The 17697-nt window shown below is 35.5% G+C and overlaps 1 protein-coding gene across 1 annotated transcript; it reads right to left on the bottom strand.

The window, feature by feature from the left end:
* Window positions 1–1501: 1501 nt before the first annotated feature.
* On the bottom strand, window positions 1502–14140 carry LOC149787043 (collectin-12-like). The gene is made up of 4 exons (XM_089978330.1): window positions 13986–14140; window positions 11939–12187; window positions 3692–3868; window positions 1502–1735 (listed from the first exon to the last, which is right to left on the bottom strand). Exons 1-4 carry the CDS (start codon window positions 14119–14121, stop codon window positions 1527–1529), a joined length of 771 nt encoding a protein of 256 aa, XP_089834456.1. The 5' UTR covers window positions 14122–14140; the 3' UTR covers window positions 1502–1526.
* Between the last annotated feature and the right edge of the window lie 3557 nt (window positions 14141–17697).

The following is a 17697-nucleotide window of genomic DNA, read 5'->3' as shown; positions in this document are numbered from 1 at the left end:
TTATGATAATCTTACACACCGACTTCTTAATTAATCCAAAGTGGAAAATGGGAGCCAGCAAGCGGCGAGTTTTGACCCATACTCCGTGCAAAGAATCCACTTCCGGGATAAGGGGGTGCACTGTGGTACTAAAATGAATATTCCTAAGAACTGAACAAGTCATTCGGCACAGTAATGTATGCAAGGCATGCTACTTAATTCAATGGTAAAAAATACTTCAGTGCAACAGCATTAATCGACATGTTTAAGGATTGCTCTCTTACCTATATGATTTCCTTTTTTCAAACATTAACGTTTGCTTGTTGCCAATCTTGCACTATATTTTGTAAAACAAAATTACCCTAATTTCTATGTAACATAATTTAAGGTTCAATCAATACCCATCAAAACTGAATTGTCCATCGCGTGTAGTCAAAATTATGATGAAAAGTATAGTAAATCCTTATCCGATGTATTACTTTATTTAATCAAGAGGTTTACTTAAATATGCGTTCTTTTCATCCGTTGTATGTAACAGTTATACGCAATTGTATGGTTGACATATACTATTGAATTGCAGCATGACAGGTCATTAAAGTTCAGTCATTTTTACTTTGCTTGATTCATGCGTGGACAAATATTAAACATGAATACATGCAGTAAAGTTTTATTTTTAAATGGGTTTAAGTATTCTTGATGTCTAATTCTCATTGTGTATAAGAAAGGGTCAGCATTCTTGACATCATTGATGATCAGTTCACCTTAGTAAATTCCAGCAACTGCATGCTTTGAAAACATATTGGTCCCTTTTGCGAGTTCGTTAGATGTGTGTATTAAAGAAATAGAGTTAGATCAGAAAATTAGAATTTGGAAACATTCAATGGGATGTTTATGATAAACGAGATACATGTATACAACACATATTTTATTGCTTTAGAATGGTCATACTAACTGTACATTATACGAATTAAAAAAAAGAGATGAAAGATTTTTTGCCAAACATTGATGGAAAGCACAAAGCTATCAGACCAGTACAGCTTGTGTTTGGTTCATCTCAGTTGTGTCTGCAGGCAACATAAGATTATGGGGTTTGGTACATAGTTATAATGTTTCCCGTCAATGATGATTTATTTCTAGTTACTTTATATTTCTCGTCAGGGTAGATACTTCTGTAATTACAATTATTCCCCGCCTATGAGGTTTCATTTATTGAGATAACCCCTTTCTAAGAGACAAAAAGTACATAAAATAAAATATCAATGACTAAATGGACTAAGTTAATCTTACTGTGGTAAACCTCGTTTTATATCAAAAGGCAATTAATATAAGTATAAACGCAGATTAAGGCAGAAAAATACATTACATATTATAATGTATGCAATCCTTTATTGTCAGTCAAATTTTATATTTAACATTTCCAGCTATATGCTAAATTTCAAGTTCAAATTTGTAGTATATTACGTTCATCCTTACACGGTAATAAGATATAGTATATGTTAGATATTTGCTGTAATTCATCGTGATGGGGCATATGTTATCTGAAAGGATTAAATGTGCCTCTGACAAATAAACCCCAGTTCTTTAGCGCAATTAATGTTCGCAATTTTTCCGTAATCAGTGTAAAGACAGGATTCAGCTCCAACATTGTTTGGATATCCGAAGTGCCAAGTTATATATGATGCCGCCGCACCATTCCACCCCTTATAAACTGTATTTGCATCCACGCCTCGAAGTCCAATCCAGAAAGCAATTTTCCCTGTAAGTATATATATATATATATATATATATATATATATATATATATATATATATATATATATATATATATATATATATATATATGTGTGTGTGTGTGTGTGTGAATTTCAGTCTATATAAGATTTTAATGATGGATTATGTGTCGCATTATTCAGGACCAGCTTGACACAAATGATCAACTATACACAATAGGAAGTCCCTGTGAAAACCCTATACAGATGTTCTACATCACGAGTAATTATCATAAATATATGTATCATTCAGTGTTGATGCACATACAAAACATTTTTACGATAATAGTAGCATCATGTGTTGATGCAGTTACAAGGACAAATATTACAGTATTAGCATAATGTGTATATATCAGTACAAAGATAAATACAATAATATTATCTTTCTCTGTTGAAGTAATAGCCAATAAAATATACGGTACCAAGAGTTTTCTTTGTTGATGTAACTGCATCTATCATATATGGTAGCGGTATCAGTGTGTGTTCATATAATTGCAACAGAAATATAAGATTGTATAATCATTCTGTGTTAATATAATCCAGATAAAAATATATGTTAATAACATCATTGCACTGATGTAATTACTTTTGTGTTGATATACTTACTGATACAAGATATGAAAGTATTTATAATTGTTTGCTGCTGTAACTACAAGGAAATCATGCAAAAGAAATATAATTATGTGATAGTGTACTAAGGAAGACGTCATACCAAAGTCGTAGCATTCACTGCAGACGTAATTACGACGAACACATATGATAGTAATATCAATTTTTCCTGATGTAAATATATCCTAGAGCTGTATTAGAAATAATGATGTTTATGAGTTCATAACAGGAGATTGTGAATAAGATTGTTTAATCAACTTGATCTAATAACGTAGTGTATTCGTACAACAGTACACTTGTTCATCAGGAAGCTTCGTCATGTAAGTAATGGACTAACCTAGTATTAGCTAAAAATCATATCCCTGTTTATCTCCCTTTAGTATGATCCTTTAAGTAATGGAACGATAATATCATAACATGTCCTGAAACTGATACCCTTTCCATCACGATGCAGAATTCAGTATGATCAGCGAAGTCCTAAGACTATAATATACGCTGAAATTTACCAGCGCTTTCTTAGAAAACAAGCGTTTTATGTTATTGTCACATATATGTAATAATTTATTTCTTTCCCAGAGAGATTAAGTAAACTTAACTTGATTCAATAATGTCCAAAGAGTGCCTAGTGCAAATGACACTTTAGGATTATCAAGTTAATTGTCTTGTATTTGGAATTGGTATATTGATACAGACAGAAGGTAGTTCTGAAGCATCAGCTTTTAAATATTCGACAATATTGTTGTCCTTGATTTCCAATAAATTGATTTAGTTGACCATGAGTTTAGAGTACACGTACGTAGATTACTGGGAATGATAATAGTAACAGTTTATTAATTGCATACTCCATGAAGGCAAACGTGCTCTGACTTTTTACTAATTTGTTTGAAACAATAATCCAAAATATGCAGTATAATTCCCAAGTTGTCAAACTAATGCAAGAAATAAACTTAAAGTTAAAGTGTTACTTTACGCAACCGTTTAAAAAAAAACAATTCCACTTTATGACTTGGACATTGTTTATAGATTTGACCACAGAATACTGCGGCTGGAATAATTTATTTTTGCAAAGAATCATATCGAGACCTTATTTAAAATTGCTGACTACTTACTAGATGTTAATAAAGACTTTTTCATAAAATACAAATAATCTTAATATTTATATGCATTATACAATGATGGAGCAGTTTTTTTCTGCACACAAATGATGTTACAGGCAAGCATTTTCTATATGGAAACATTATTTTGGTTATCTTGCGTCGACGTATGAAACTGTAACTTGGAAAGTGTTTGACTGGTATATCACTTTAAAGTAAAACGCAATAGCAGATTGATACCTGTCGTCAGCTTTCCGAAGTATGTTGGTTCAGTGTTTTTCCTTATGCTAAGCAGCTTGGCTCCCTCTGTTTCACATGAAGTCATTGCGTCAGTGTAGTTCTTCAGTGTGGTGTGAATCTTATAGCACAGTCCAATAGTCTGGATGTATATATAGTCTCCATCACAAATCTGTGGCCCTGCACGCAAGAGAAAAATCAAAGTAAATACAGTTCACATATTATATGAGGTATTATATGAGGGTTTACTACATTTGAATGACATTAAATGAATTGCATACTTTATTCTTTGCGAATTGCAGCTGACAGAGCATACATGGTAATGAATCAGACTCTCTTAAATGTCCCTAACTGAAAGCAGATCTATGAGATTTATATCCCTGGATAGAAAAGTACAATTACATGCAACAAAACAACACAGTAATTTTTTTAGAAATAAATAATAACACTATATATATATATATATATATATATATATATATATATATATATATAAAGAACACAAATAACATGCTAAGAAAAATCCTTTCAAGTACACTTGATCCAGCAAAGGTTCACGTGTAGCAGGGATTAATTAAGATAAATGCAGTAAACTGCCAACGAACTAGTATCTAGCTAACCAGAGCGAGTCGACTGTTTAATTAGTCTTTTTCAAAGGCAAATATAAAACATAGGCAAGACAAACAAATGAAACAGACCCCAACTGGAGTCCCCAAACCAGGAAAGAAAGGAATCTTACTGGATAGGCCGCCGTAGAACATTGAACCCAAGTGTTTTAAACCAAGAAGACTAGAAAAAGACAAACATACACAAATAAAAATATATTTTGCAGCCGACAGATTTTCTTTTAAATAGTTCTCTAAATTTCCTTAACAACCCATGACTGCTAAAACAATGAAATATCCGGGATATATATTTCGCTTACATAAATTTATATAAAATAACATGTCGTTATGGCTCATCAATTTCAAGGTCAATACAAATATGTTGCAGTATCAGCAACAAGCTTAAATAAACTAGTTGAAACATAACAAATTTAAAAGGTTGAATTCCTGTAGGAACAAACATGTAAAGTTTCGAAACCATGACCGTTTTTCAGTTTTATTTGTTTGTCTTATCAATGTTTTGTATTTGCCATTGGCAAATACTCATTAAGGAATTTAAAGCACAAAGGCTAGCTAGATAACTTGTTTCGCACTGTTCGTTGTCAGTTAATGGCATATATATATATATATATATATATATATAGAGAGAGAGAGAGAGAGAGAGAGAGAGAGAGAGAGAGAGCGAGATAAACTCCAAATTAATTTCAGTACATCCTAATCGTATTAAACTTGCTGTTATGTATACGTCAGCAAGAACATTACACTCAATGTTTCTTTGTTTGTTACATATAAAACAAGTTATTCAGAATCTGATATCTATGATAAAGGGCGTTTCTCTAATGTATCCCTGTATTTTCCCACATAGCATAAGAAAAGAAATCATTCATCTAACATTCTTTCGCGATTGCGAAATTACAGAGTAGCCTAAATAAGTTTCTGTTTTAATAATGCCGATATATATTTCAAGTTTATACTTTAAAGCGTAGCAATTGTTGCATCACTGCCGATTTTTTTTCTCCAAGTATTATAATTGCATATTCCCTACATGAATCTAAGTAGCAGTTAACAAGGACATTACCATTATTATATTATTATAGTCTCCTCAGTTATTCGATGTAACATTCAACCAATAGTGCATTACGATCATATTATGCCTCCAACCTCCTCCTTTAGTCAATGTAAAATTTTACCAATAGAGCAATACGAACATGATACTCCTATACTCCAAGCTCTTCCGTAACTAAGTGCAGTGTTGTAGATGTTCAATACAAACAGTACTTCTATTTATTGATTATGGCGTAAGATTTCATACCTTGTATTTCAAACCAAATATTGCGTATAATGAACTGGACGAATTTAGTCTTTTAATTGTCGGAACTAAATGCAAATAATAACCACGAGGAAAAGAACTATGCAATCGGTTTGTGCTAACTACTCACCGTTTCTTATTAAAACCGCAATCCTATTCATGCACTTGGTGATAAAAGTAAGATATACGAATGTGGATTTATTATCCTTGTATTTTATTGTGGCAGCAGCTGGGAGTAAAGAAAGCCCAGTCTCCCTTGAGGTTTATGTTCTTCATTGAACCAGAAGGTGAAGATATAAATGTCTGAAGGAAATACTGCGGATATCAGATATTGTACCTAACAGCGTAGCTGTACACTTTGATCAAAATAAAATAGTCCCGGATGCGTACCTGACAAACCCCACAAAGAATTGTTCAATTCTCCACATGATCATTCGTGAGGCCAAGGAACTATTTTCACTCGCACAAGCAATCCCGCACCAGTGTGTTATAGTCAGGATAGTCGCAACAGAGATTCCGGATTGGCAATGTTATACCATTTTGATAGAGAATGCGCATTATCTGGCAGTAACATCGTTTCTTTCAGGCACAAAAGAATATGCTTTGTGTGGAGCCAGGAAAACTCGCCAAGGTTATTTCTTAGCGCGTTCTATGTCAGATAAATATATATCCATTTCTTTCAGGACAAGCTCATCCAACTCTTATGTGCGCCTATCCGTTTCAAACTCATTGTCGGGGGTCCTGCGTATAGCTCCAGCAATTAGACCGAGTTTTTGTTTTTATGTTGGGTCAATCAGTATTGAAGAATATGTGACCGCAACTCCATAGCAGTTTTGAACTCGAGACGCCGAGAAGGACGATCTCATTCACGCATTCCATCTACCTCTTAATTTGTATTTCTCTTAAATACTTTATATTCACATTATTTATAGAGAACATTGCTTTTTCTGTTTCGTTATTTTAAATTCATTATGTATCGACCCTATTAATCATCAGCTCTATATATGCTACAGCCATCTTTATAATAATGTTATTCTTAGTTGTAAACAATACTGTGCATTGAAAAGTGAGGTAATAATAATACTAATAATATCACGAACAAAACGACTGGCTCAGGAGCTTATGATAACACTGAAGCGATATTTACTAGCCCGCGATGCGGCGAAGCAACATTTACAATGTCGTCGCGAAAGCCTGGAAGATACCACTGCTGGATTCGAAGAAACATTTGCCCTCTTCATGAGGCCCACGAACGAAATCGACACAGCGACATTGTGTGTGGAATTGCCAAGCGCCAGCCAATACTTGCCAGACACGAAAGATGTAGCATCAGCAGCCACGCTTGAACTTGGTGTGACTGTAATAACAACCACATTGACATCAGGTGGCGCCCCAATAGGAGTATGTACCCGGGCAAAATCGTTACTAGCTGGAGCTGTTTCCGGCTGGAGTAATTTAATGTCAGTCAGGCTCACACGAAAATTCAAAAGCACATCCCGTAAAAGACATCCGCGGCAGGGAGCCTGCACGGATTTACACAGTTGTATCAGCTGGACATTGGCGACGGTGGGATTATCACCGATAAATGTAAAGCATGTCCGTCCAAACTTGAATATTTTAACATGGAAGAAAATAAAACATTGTAGTGAGTAGGCTAGCTGGCCAACAACAACAACAACAACAACAACAACATACAATATTTTTGGACCTACACTATCTCCCCCTGCGGGTCCGGGGTTGTAGAATTGGCCCGACGTGCCTCGCTACTTGTCGTAAAAGGCGACTAAGTAGAGGCGACCTGTTTGCCGTGGGTTGCGTCGCGTGTCGGGGGAGGAAAGGATCCTGGTAGTTGAGCAGAGCCTTTCCATGCAATACACTACTTTGGCCTCTACTTCTCTTAGACGGGTGGTCGGGATGGGCGCGGTTCCGACAAATCAGCTGGTCACGCCGAGCCCTAGGAAGTCTTTATTAACTCTCTCACCTTCTTTATCTTTCTCCTTGTATCTCTCTTGATACCACGGTTGCCCCTATATTCTAGTCCTTTTTCTTTCCCTTTTTCAAGTCTTAGAAGACTTCCTGGAAGGCGGTGGCTTAAAGGGTCAATCGGGGGGTAATTTTACCGACCTTAGAAATTGGCGATTTCAGGGTCAATTAAAGGTAATTTTATCAACTGAGTATAGCATCTGTGTATCCCTGGCACTTAAAAAGTGTCCCCTTGTTGGGCTCCTTGGTGGGTGGGGAGCATGGGTGCTGAATTTTAATTGAGCCAAGATGGAAAATCAAAAATATTAAAATAAGCGTTCCAAAACGGGAACTGACTCAGATGATGAACCATGTAGTGTGGAATCCTTTCCTCGCTTCATGGTCATCCAATCAAAAGATGAAATCAAATCCCTAGCCGCACTATCGCCATTTATAATCGAAAAGACTATACTTGGATTAGTCGGCAAACCAAAAAGCATTAAAAAGATTAAATCAGGTGGTCTGCTTGTGGAGTGCGAACGTAAAGCACATACTGAGAACATTAAAAAAAAAGCTATTTCATGACATTCCAGTAACATGTTTCGCACACACATCACTTAATACATCAAAAGGCGTCATTCGTTGCCGTGACCTAGCTGGAGTCAGCGACAAAGAAATCGTCGAGGGCATGAAAAATGAAGGTGTCACTGCAGTCCGCAGAATTCGTATCAAGCGAAACAACAATCTGCAGGACACCAACACCATTATACTCACCTTCAACAAACCAACGGTACCTAAAGTTGTCAAAGTTGGCTTCCTACAAGTTAAGGTTGATCAATTCTCGGCTTGTCTGGTACTTGGAAACTAGTAATTTAATATCTCCTTTCCAAAGTGGCGTTCGATATGGCCGGAGCACCAACGATCATCTGGTTAGGCTAGAAACATTTATTCGAGATGCATTTATCAAGAAAGAACACTTAGTAGCGATTTTCGTCGATTTAGAAAAGGCCTATGACACGACATGGAAGTACGGATACTAAATGACCTGCACGATCTAGGTCTAAAAGGCCGTCTGCCTTCTTTCATATCCAACTTTCTCTCCGACAGAGAATTCAAGGTACGAGTGGGCTCTTCTCTCTCAGATTTGCACGAGCAAGAGATGGGTGTGCCCCAGGGCAGTATTTTATCTGTGACACTTTTCAATATCAAAATTAATAGCATCACCAAGTGTTTGACTCCTGGTGTAGATTGCTCGCTCTATGTTGATGATTTTCGCATATGTTATCGATCGAAGCACATGCATACAATTGAAAGACAACTTCAGCAAAATATAAACAAGATTCAAAGTTGGGCCAGTGCAAACGGTTTCAAATTCTCGAAGTCCAAAGCAGTATGCTTGCATTTCTGTCAGTTACGAAGACATCATGATGAACCTCACCTCACGCTGGACGGAACACCTATTCCAGTTGTTGAGGTAACAAAATCTTTAGGTGTTATCTTTGACAGAAGACTGACTTTTATTCCACACCTAAAGAACTTGAAAGCTAAATGCTCAAAAGCACTTGACCTACTTAAAGTAGTAGCGCACACTGACTGGGGTGCTGATAGAAAAGTCATACTCAATTTATATAGAACGTTTATACGGTCCAAACTAGACTATGGTTGCGTTGTGTATGGTTCAGCCAGAAAATCATATTTGAAAATGCTTGATCCAATTCATCATCAGGGAATAAGACTGGCTCTGGGAGCATTTAAAACATCCCCTTGTGAAAGCCTACTAGCTGAAGCGAACGAACCACCGTTATCGCATCGTAGAGAAATGCTTTCCGCACAGTATGCTCTCAAATTAAAATCAAATCCTCTGAATCCTGCTTTTTCGGCTGTTTTTCAACCCAAATACAAAACCTTATACGAAAACAAACCAAACATGATACCTTCCTTTGGCATTAGAATATCGTCCAGCCTTGACATTACAAAAATTAATCTTTCTACAATTCAGAAAACGTCCATCTCTGAAACACCACCCTGGCTACTCAAACAACCGAAAGTACTTTTTACGCTACACGATGGAAAAAATCGGAGAGAAACCCTTCTGTCTTCCACAACTCTTACCATGATCTCCTCACCGAATTTAAAAACTACACAAGACTTTACACTGATGGATCCAAGGATGAGGAAAAGACTGTTGCAGCCTTTCTTTTGGAAATCACACAACGCAAGTTCGCTTACCAAATGGAACATCGACTTTTACAGCCGAAATCAGAGCAATGGACCTTGTTCTGCAACATATAGAAAAGAAACATATTTTAAACAGTATCAACTACTCCGACTCGCTATCAGTACCCCAGTCACTACACAACAGAAAACTGGAGAACCCATTATTGAAAAACATACTCGTCAAAAATACCTAGCTGAGTGTATCCCACAATATAATATAATGTTGGTTACCTAGACATATTGGTATTAAAGGTAACGAAAAAGCAGATAGCGCTGCTAAAATGGCCCTTACTCAAGAACAATCTGACTTTAAAATACCGTACACTGATTTTAAACCTTGTATCAGAAAGTTCTTTCGTCAGAAGTGGCAGGCATCATGGAATAATGCCGTGAATAACAAACTTCATGCAATCAAGCCAACTTTAGGAGAATGGACTACTTCCTACAGAACCACGCGTAGGGAGGAGGTTGTCATTGCAAGAATCCGAATTGGTCATAATCATATCACCCACTCCCACATACTAAAAGGTGAAGACCCACCAGAGTGCGTTTCTTGCAATGAACCATTCACTGTTAAGCATTTTATGATAGAGTGCTTTGACCTGCAACCTACGTGCTATCGTTATTACATTGTGCATGACATGAAAGAACTTTTTGATACTATAAACATCACTCGTATTATAGAGTTCCTGAAAGCCGTAAATATGTACTCTAAACTCTGACTTTAATGCTATCACCTTGTGCAGTTTTTATGCAATATATATACCGTCCCATTTTAATACTTTTCATCTTTTTTCATTAACATAGAACATTTATATCTCCCGTTGATCGGGAAGCTTTATTTTGCACCGTTAACATCTTACCGTTTTTCATTTCAACCATGTGTTCTTTTATATCGCTGGTTAATATAGGACCTTTTATAATTTTTTAAAAAAAGAGTATACAAATAACTTTTTGTTTGGCGCTAAATAGCCTAACAGTGCTGATGCGCCGTTAAAAAGTCAACCAATTAATCAACCTACACTATCGTGCCCATTTTACTCAAAAAATCCTCTTACTTTTCGACGATTTGCAATTGCCGATCCGATTTAGCTCTTATGTTGTCAACGTCACGTACAAACGGAACTAACTCCTCCACGTTTCTGTCAGTCTTCCACACAGCGTTTTAAATTTATTTGACATTTCTAAGTTATTTTGACAACGTACATCATCCGCTACTAATAAAGGCTAAATATTTTCATTATTCTCATCAATTTCGGATATGATCAGCAGTGGATCTCTCTAGTAGGATATGTAGTGGTTTTTTTTGTTTTTGTTTTTTTTATCGCGGGCGTCAATCGAACTTTATATTGTAATTTCTAATGTTAGCCATGTGTTCTCATTACGCGGTAATAAACTGTAAATGATATATCAAGTAAACAGCGCGTTAGATCAGTGCGGCATACGCTCTCCTAGCATAATCAGATATACAATAAAAATACATTTCATTCCTGGGCGCGTTCACCCTGTTTCAAATGAATGTCCTTTTATATTTATATTTGATAGCGAGCAGTCCTCCTGAGCCTCGTGTAGGCCAGTATGTTCAGTACTGTCAAAAATTCCTTACGATTACGACAAACGAAATAGATTATAATAACATGACTTTACTCACCACACTAATTAATATATTCAGGATGGTGTGTACTAAGTGCAGCGCACTCAATATGCATAATGTTTGTCCTGGATGATATAAAGTTTTACCACACCCAGGCATCAGGAGTTTTTTCTTCTTCTTTTAGTTGGTTTCGCAGGGTATTCTTGAGCTCTTAGGGGGTAGCGGAAGCTATGATGGGGGGCTGGTTGCCTTCCATTAGAGATATGAATCGTGATCGAGAAAATAACCTTAAACATGGGTGGCTTCTCCCACTCCTCTGACCCTTTTCGAAATGTAAATATGTATTTTTTTGGTAAGCATATCTGTGTACATTTTCATGCTTGTTTATTTTTAATTAAACATTGCAAATTGACAGATTGCTGTCGTCAGTAAGTTATTTTGTTTAGTTCATTCATCCACACTATACATACTCGTACATTTCTTAATCATATATTATATTGTTTCAGTTGTAATCGATAAATAAAGATGATATTGTTTATGTTATTCGTCTATATGTTACATACGTGTGTAGTAGTTCCATCCTTGCTGCATTGCGTGACTCACAGGGAGACCGCGTTTGTATGACTGAGACCCCATACAGTTTTTCATTGAAGGGTGGTGGAAGAATGACCTGCAAGATGGATCCATTCCGCAAAACAAGGCACAATCGATCAACGGGCACTCATTTTTCTCCCACAATATAGATGATGAGTCGAGGTTGCTTTCTGAATCATGATCTAAGTTCCAGTTGCTACATCTACTCATCGAGGTATCTGTAGATGAAAGTAATGTGTTATTTATAAATTATCTAAACGAAACTATTTATGCAGGATCGATATTTATTGTTAAACGAATCTTTACTTCCAGTTTATATAGCTAACAATGCAGTCGTTGTTATGTTTAGTTTCGAGGTCATTTTCAATCTCAGTTCAATTATAATTGTAGAACAATGGAGAATTGTATTAATCTTTATCATTGCAATATATTTTGACTGATAAAGATAAGCATCTACTAAGTCAGTTTTTTCGTCAGTGTATAACATATTTGTGTGTTGCATCCTACTTGGCGAGGTACATAACTAACAGGAGACCTCAGCTGTTTTTTTACTGAAATTTTAGCCTGAACTAGTTAGAAAAGTATAGTGAAGAAGGCTACACATCGCGTATTCAAGGCATATATACAACAACATAGGAACAAGTAGATACGGTCAGTTTCATTCCGAATTTTATTGTTTTTTTCGAAACAATGACTCAGTAACTACTTATTGCTTGAAATATCTTGGAAGGAAATATATATGAATGTGGGACAACAATACATATATATCTATGATAGATAAAATTTCAAATTCTACTTGAGGTTTTCATCAGCAACGGTTACGATTCTTCGTCAGCGATCCAAACTGTATGTTCCGCTGTCGAACTTAGTAAGGGAACTTCCTAATATCTTGACCCATAATTGCGTAGTGATCAGGCAACCGTTACTTTAATACATCGCAACATATTGTTTGAACTTGTCAATACCAAGATAAAAATCCTATTCAATATTCGAAATTCCTGTATATAAATATATATATATATATATATATATATATATATATATATATATATATATATATATATATATATATATATATATATATATATATATATCATTTAAAAGCGAATCATCGACATTTAAATAAACATTAAACATAGGTCATACATGCAATGTTCAACCTTGCTAAAATATGGAAACAAGAACACCGCGGAAAATATTCCAGGAGAACATTCAAAATGAATACTGCTCAATGAAAACGTGAATCAAAACATGTATATTTTATTATATCAAAAATTAAATTAAACACTTAATAAACAAGCAAACATTTGTCATTGATAAACTATATTTACCACAAACCACTTAATGCATAAGTTTAAAAAAAATCCGTTATTTTTCATCAACACAATTTAGATACAGACATAGAGTATAGGCATTATAAGGTTATATGTTTAGTTTTATTGACATAATAATGGATGTAACAATAACCTTTCTAGAAACAGAAGCTACTTGGAAATATTTTAATATAGTTCATTAAGTGATATAGCACGTACATGAACTCTTAAATAGACTGAGATATTTTCGTGATTTTAAAATTATATATAAAATAAATGTCAAGCAACCCACACGTACGTTCCTGCCAAAGTTGAAATCATAATTTGCGGTACAGGCATGAAAGCCGCCAAAATGCATCGACATCAATTTTAAAGTAGCAGCTCTACAGTTAGTGTCCAAATAAAATGGTGAGGAGTTATGCATGTCTGCCATGAAATATTTATATTAAAGAAAGTTTGACCATGTGCTTTCCTAATTAATGCCGTTTCATCTGTGTACTGTTCTCTTATTTTGTTTATTTACAATGTTTCTTTTCCGATCTGAATACTTTTTCTTTTTTGGTGTTTGCTAGTGGGGCCTACTTTGTGATATTACTTTTGGTTTTGTCGTAGAACACACACAAAAAACTATCAATTAACAGTAACACGTCTTATTGTCAATTGCCAGTTTTAAAAGGAAAGAAAGACAGATAGTAATGCTTACCAGAGGCTTGTGATCCTGCTATCAGGAAAAAGACAGCGAAAGGATAAACGTAGGTTGTTAACCTTAACAGGCATGATTTCATGATGGAGTTGCAGAGTAAAACAAAGCAATACATTTGTGTTCTTCCACGAACCATCCCAGTCGAGGAACAACGCTATTAGCAGACGACAAGCGAAACAACGGAACGCTTATGGAGAATATGAATATCTTCAAAGGGAAGGGACATACGAGTTGGCCTGTCAAAACATCGTTTCATCAATGTAGAGTGTCACTAGTCGACCAATGAAAATGTAACAATTTTATTTACGTGTATTGATTGGCAAGTGAACGTTTCTAGACTTCTCGAAATTGTATTGTTTGACGCGGACACGCCCTTAACATCAATAATTTATAGCCACATATTAATGAACATAAGTTAACGACGTCAATCCATTAGCCAGAGGTATTGATTGACTGAGAAAATATATTAGTCCATCGCATGGAAGTGATGATTGACTGAGAAAATACACCAATTCGGAAGTCAGAACGGTGGATTGACCAAGAAAGGACAGGTCTACAGTTAATGTACATTAAAGTATATTAAGTCAAACGATATCGAAATGCGTCATCTAGAACTCAAAACCTATGTTAGTTTTCCGCAAAATAATCGTATATATATGATTAACTGGAATTACTCATTTGTATTGTATAAAAAATACCGATTATACAATATTTCAAATTTTGCCATGGCACTTATTGTGAACGATTCGATCCAGATATATACGTATGATCCATAGTACCAGATATATTGGATATTGCATTCATTGGGATGACATTTAGATAATTCCCTAATTTTTTTGATATTATAACAAAATTCCGAGAAGCTAAGAAAACGAACCATGAGTAAGCTCTCTCTCTCTCTCTCTCTCTCTCTCTGTGTGTTCGACTCTAATGAATCCTTTTCAAAGTCAAAGACAAAACATAGACAAGACAAACAAATAAAACAGAAAAACGGTTATGTTTGCAAATCTGTACTTGGCTGTTTCTACAAACTTTTAACTTTATTATGTTTCAACTAATTTTTTCAGCTAGTTGCTGATACTGGAAAATGTTTGTATTGACATAGAAACTGATGTGTCATAACGACATTTGTTATTGTATGTAAATTTATTTAAGCGCAAATTATATCCCGGATATTTCATTGGTATAGCAGTCACAGACTATTAAGCAAATTTAGAGAATTATTTAAAATAAAATATATCGGCTGAAAAAGATAATTGTATTCGTGCATGTTGTCTTTGTGTAGTCTTCTTGGTTTAAACCGCATGGTCTTAATGTTCTGAGCTGGCGTATCCAGTAAGATTTCTTTTCTTTCCTGGTTCGGGAACTCCAGTTGAGGTTGTGAGCAATTGCAATAAGTGTAATATCACTAAAAGTGTGGTAAGGGGAGGAGAAGTGTTCTGCGACCGAGCTTCTGTACAGCTTCTTTGTCATCCAACCAGATCTATGAAGGTTGATCCTTTGTGTAGCTTTTCAGTTTCTCCAATATACTGAAGGCCACAGATCTTACATGTGATGAGAAAAATAACATTGTCTTTTTTGCACTTTTTGTTTGGACCATGTATGTTTAGTTGTTCTCTACTCACTGTGCTAGAAAATGACCTGGTCTCTATCATATGTTGACTTGTGTTGCACCTTTTATCACCGCAGGGGACAGATTGACTAGGGTGGTCTTGATTAGTAATTGGCGTTAGCTTCGCCCTAACTAGGATGTCTTGAGGGTTTTTTTTTGGTCTCCGGTAGGCTGCTACAGGTTCTTTAGGGACGATTAACTTTAGTGCTTCCGACGATTCCTCGATGGGCCACTGTCTCCCGATGATTTTACCTACTTTGGGGTTGTCTGGTCTGGATGGTAGGTCAGGATAAATGGTATCCTATCAGCCTTTTCCTTCTTTCCATATTTTAGTAGGTCATCGCGGATTGTTTGTTTAGCCTTATGGTTTGCCTCCTTAATCAAGTCTTTGTCGTAGCCTCGGTAAATTAAATGTTTAGATAGCTCTTCGGACCTTTATAGGAATGTTTCATCGTCGGAGCAAATTTTGCGTATCCTCGTTGCCTGGCTATATGGGATGTTCCTAACGCAGTGTTTTGGATGACAGCTGCTTGGGAGGAGATACTGGTGTTTGTAGGTCGGTTTCGAGTAAATGTCTGTGTGGAGTTTGTTTTCTACCAGTCTGGTCGTTGTGTCCAGGAAGATGTGGCTTGAGTTAGTGACTTCTCCCATGATTTCTATTGGGGGATGGAAGTTGTTTGCCTTTGATATGAAATAATCCAGACTTTCTCTATGTTTTGACTTGATTTCTATGTGATCGATAAAGCGTACCCACTGGTATTATGTAAGTTCAACCGATGCTAAACGGTGACCCTGGAGTTTTCCCATAAAATTATTTGCATTGTTTGTACCCATTGCGGTTCCATTCGTTTAGACAAGTTTTCTTCATTAAAGGTAAAGTTATTGAGCTTTAGGAGTTGGACTAGGAAGTGTGTGCTGCAGCTGACACATTTTCTTTTAAATGATTCTCTAAATTTGCTTAATAGCCTGTGACTACTACAACAATGAAATGTCGGGGATATAATTTGCGCCTAAAATAAATTTACTTACAAATAACAGATGTCATTATGGCTAATCAGTTTCTAGGTCAATACAAATATTTTCCAGTATCAGCAAGAAGCTGAAATAATCTAGTTTAAACATAGCATAGTTAAAAGATTTAATTCCTGTAGAAACAGCCATGCAAAGTTTCGCAAACATAACCTTTTTTCTGTTGTATTTGTTTGTCTTGTCTTTGTTAAGTATTTGCCTTTGAAAAAGACTCATTTAAGAGTCCAAAGCGTTCAGGCTACTAAGATACTGGTTTTGCTCTGTTCGTTGTCAGTTTATTGAACTTATCTAATCAATCCCTGACATACGTGATCCGTTGCTGGATCCAGTGCACTTGAAAGGATTGTTCTTCGCCATATATATATATATATATATATATATATATATATATATATATATATATATATATATATATATATATATATATAATGTTGATACCATCTTTCAAACTATAAATTTTAAATATACTCCTCAAACATCTAGGTAATGTTTATATTTATCTTAGCTGTTACGTAAAGACATTGAGAAACTTTATGACAATAGTGTGATGATAAAGTCTCATTCATAGATTACCGTATCGTCATCTGACTTTTTAAGAATAAAGATGTCAATAGCAAAGTAAATATTGGTTATGGATTAAAAATTACTGTAACTGTTGACGTTCTGCTGTATCTGAAAAAGATTGGATGGGTGACGCAAATTTAAAAAAGCCATATCACGGAAAGGAGAGAGATGTTGCTGAACGAGAGATAATATAGATTAATTAAATAAAGTGTTATGATAATCTTATACATCGACTTCTTAATTGATCCAAAGTGGAAAATGGGAGCCAGCACTTGACGAGTTTTGACCCACAATATTACGCGCCAAAGTTTGTCATTTGCCTAACGAAGATAGCACTAAAGTGGACATTCGATCAAAATAATCAAAATATATACTATCATAAAAGGGTTTATGACCTTTTCTATTCAGCTTTAGTGCATTTGCACTCTGCAAAATCAAATACAATCTCCATACACACCAGTCATTAAAATTAGGATCTTCACTTGGTACCATCAATTAAAATCAACA

This window comes from Sinohyriopsis cumingii, chromosome 12 (genome assembly GCF_028554795.1).
Source record: "Sinohyriopsis cumingii isolate HCF-2022 chromosome 12, ASM2855479v2, whole genome shotgun sequence".
In the NCBI taxonomy this organism is placed as follows: domain Eukaryota; kingdom Metazoa; phylum Mollusca; class Bivalvia; order Unionida; family Unionidae; genus Sinohyriopsis; species Sinohyriopsis cumingii.
The sequence above is the reverse complement of the archived record's forward strand: the minus strand, read 5'-3'. Positions and strand labels throughout refer to the sequence as shown.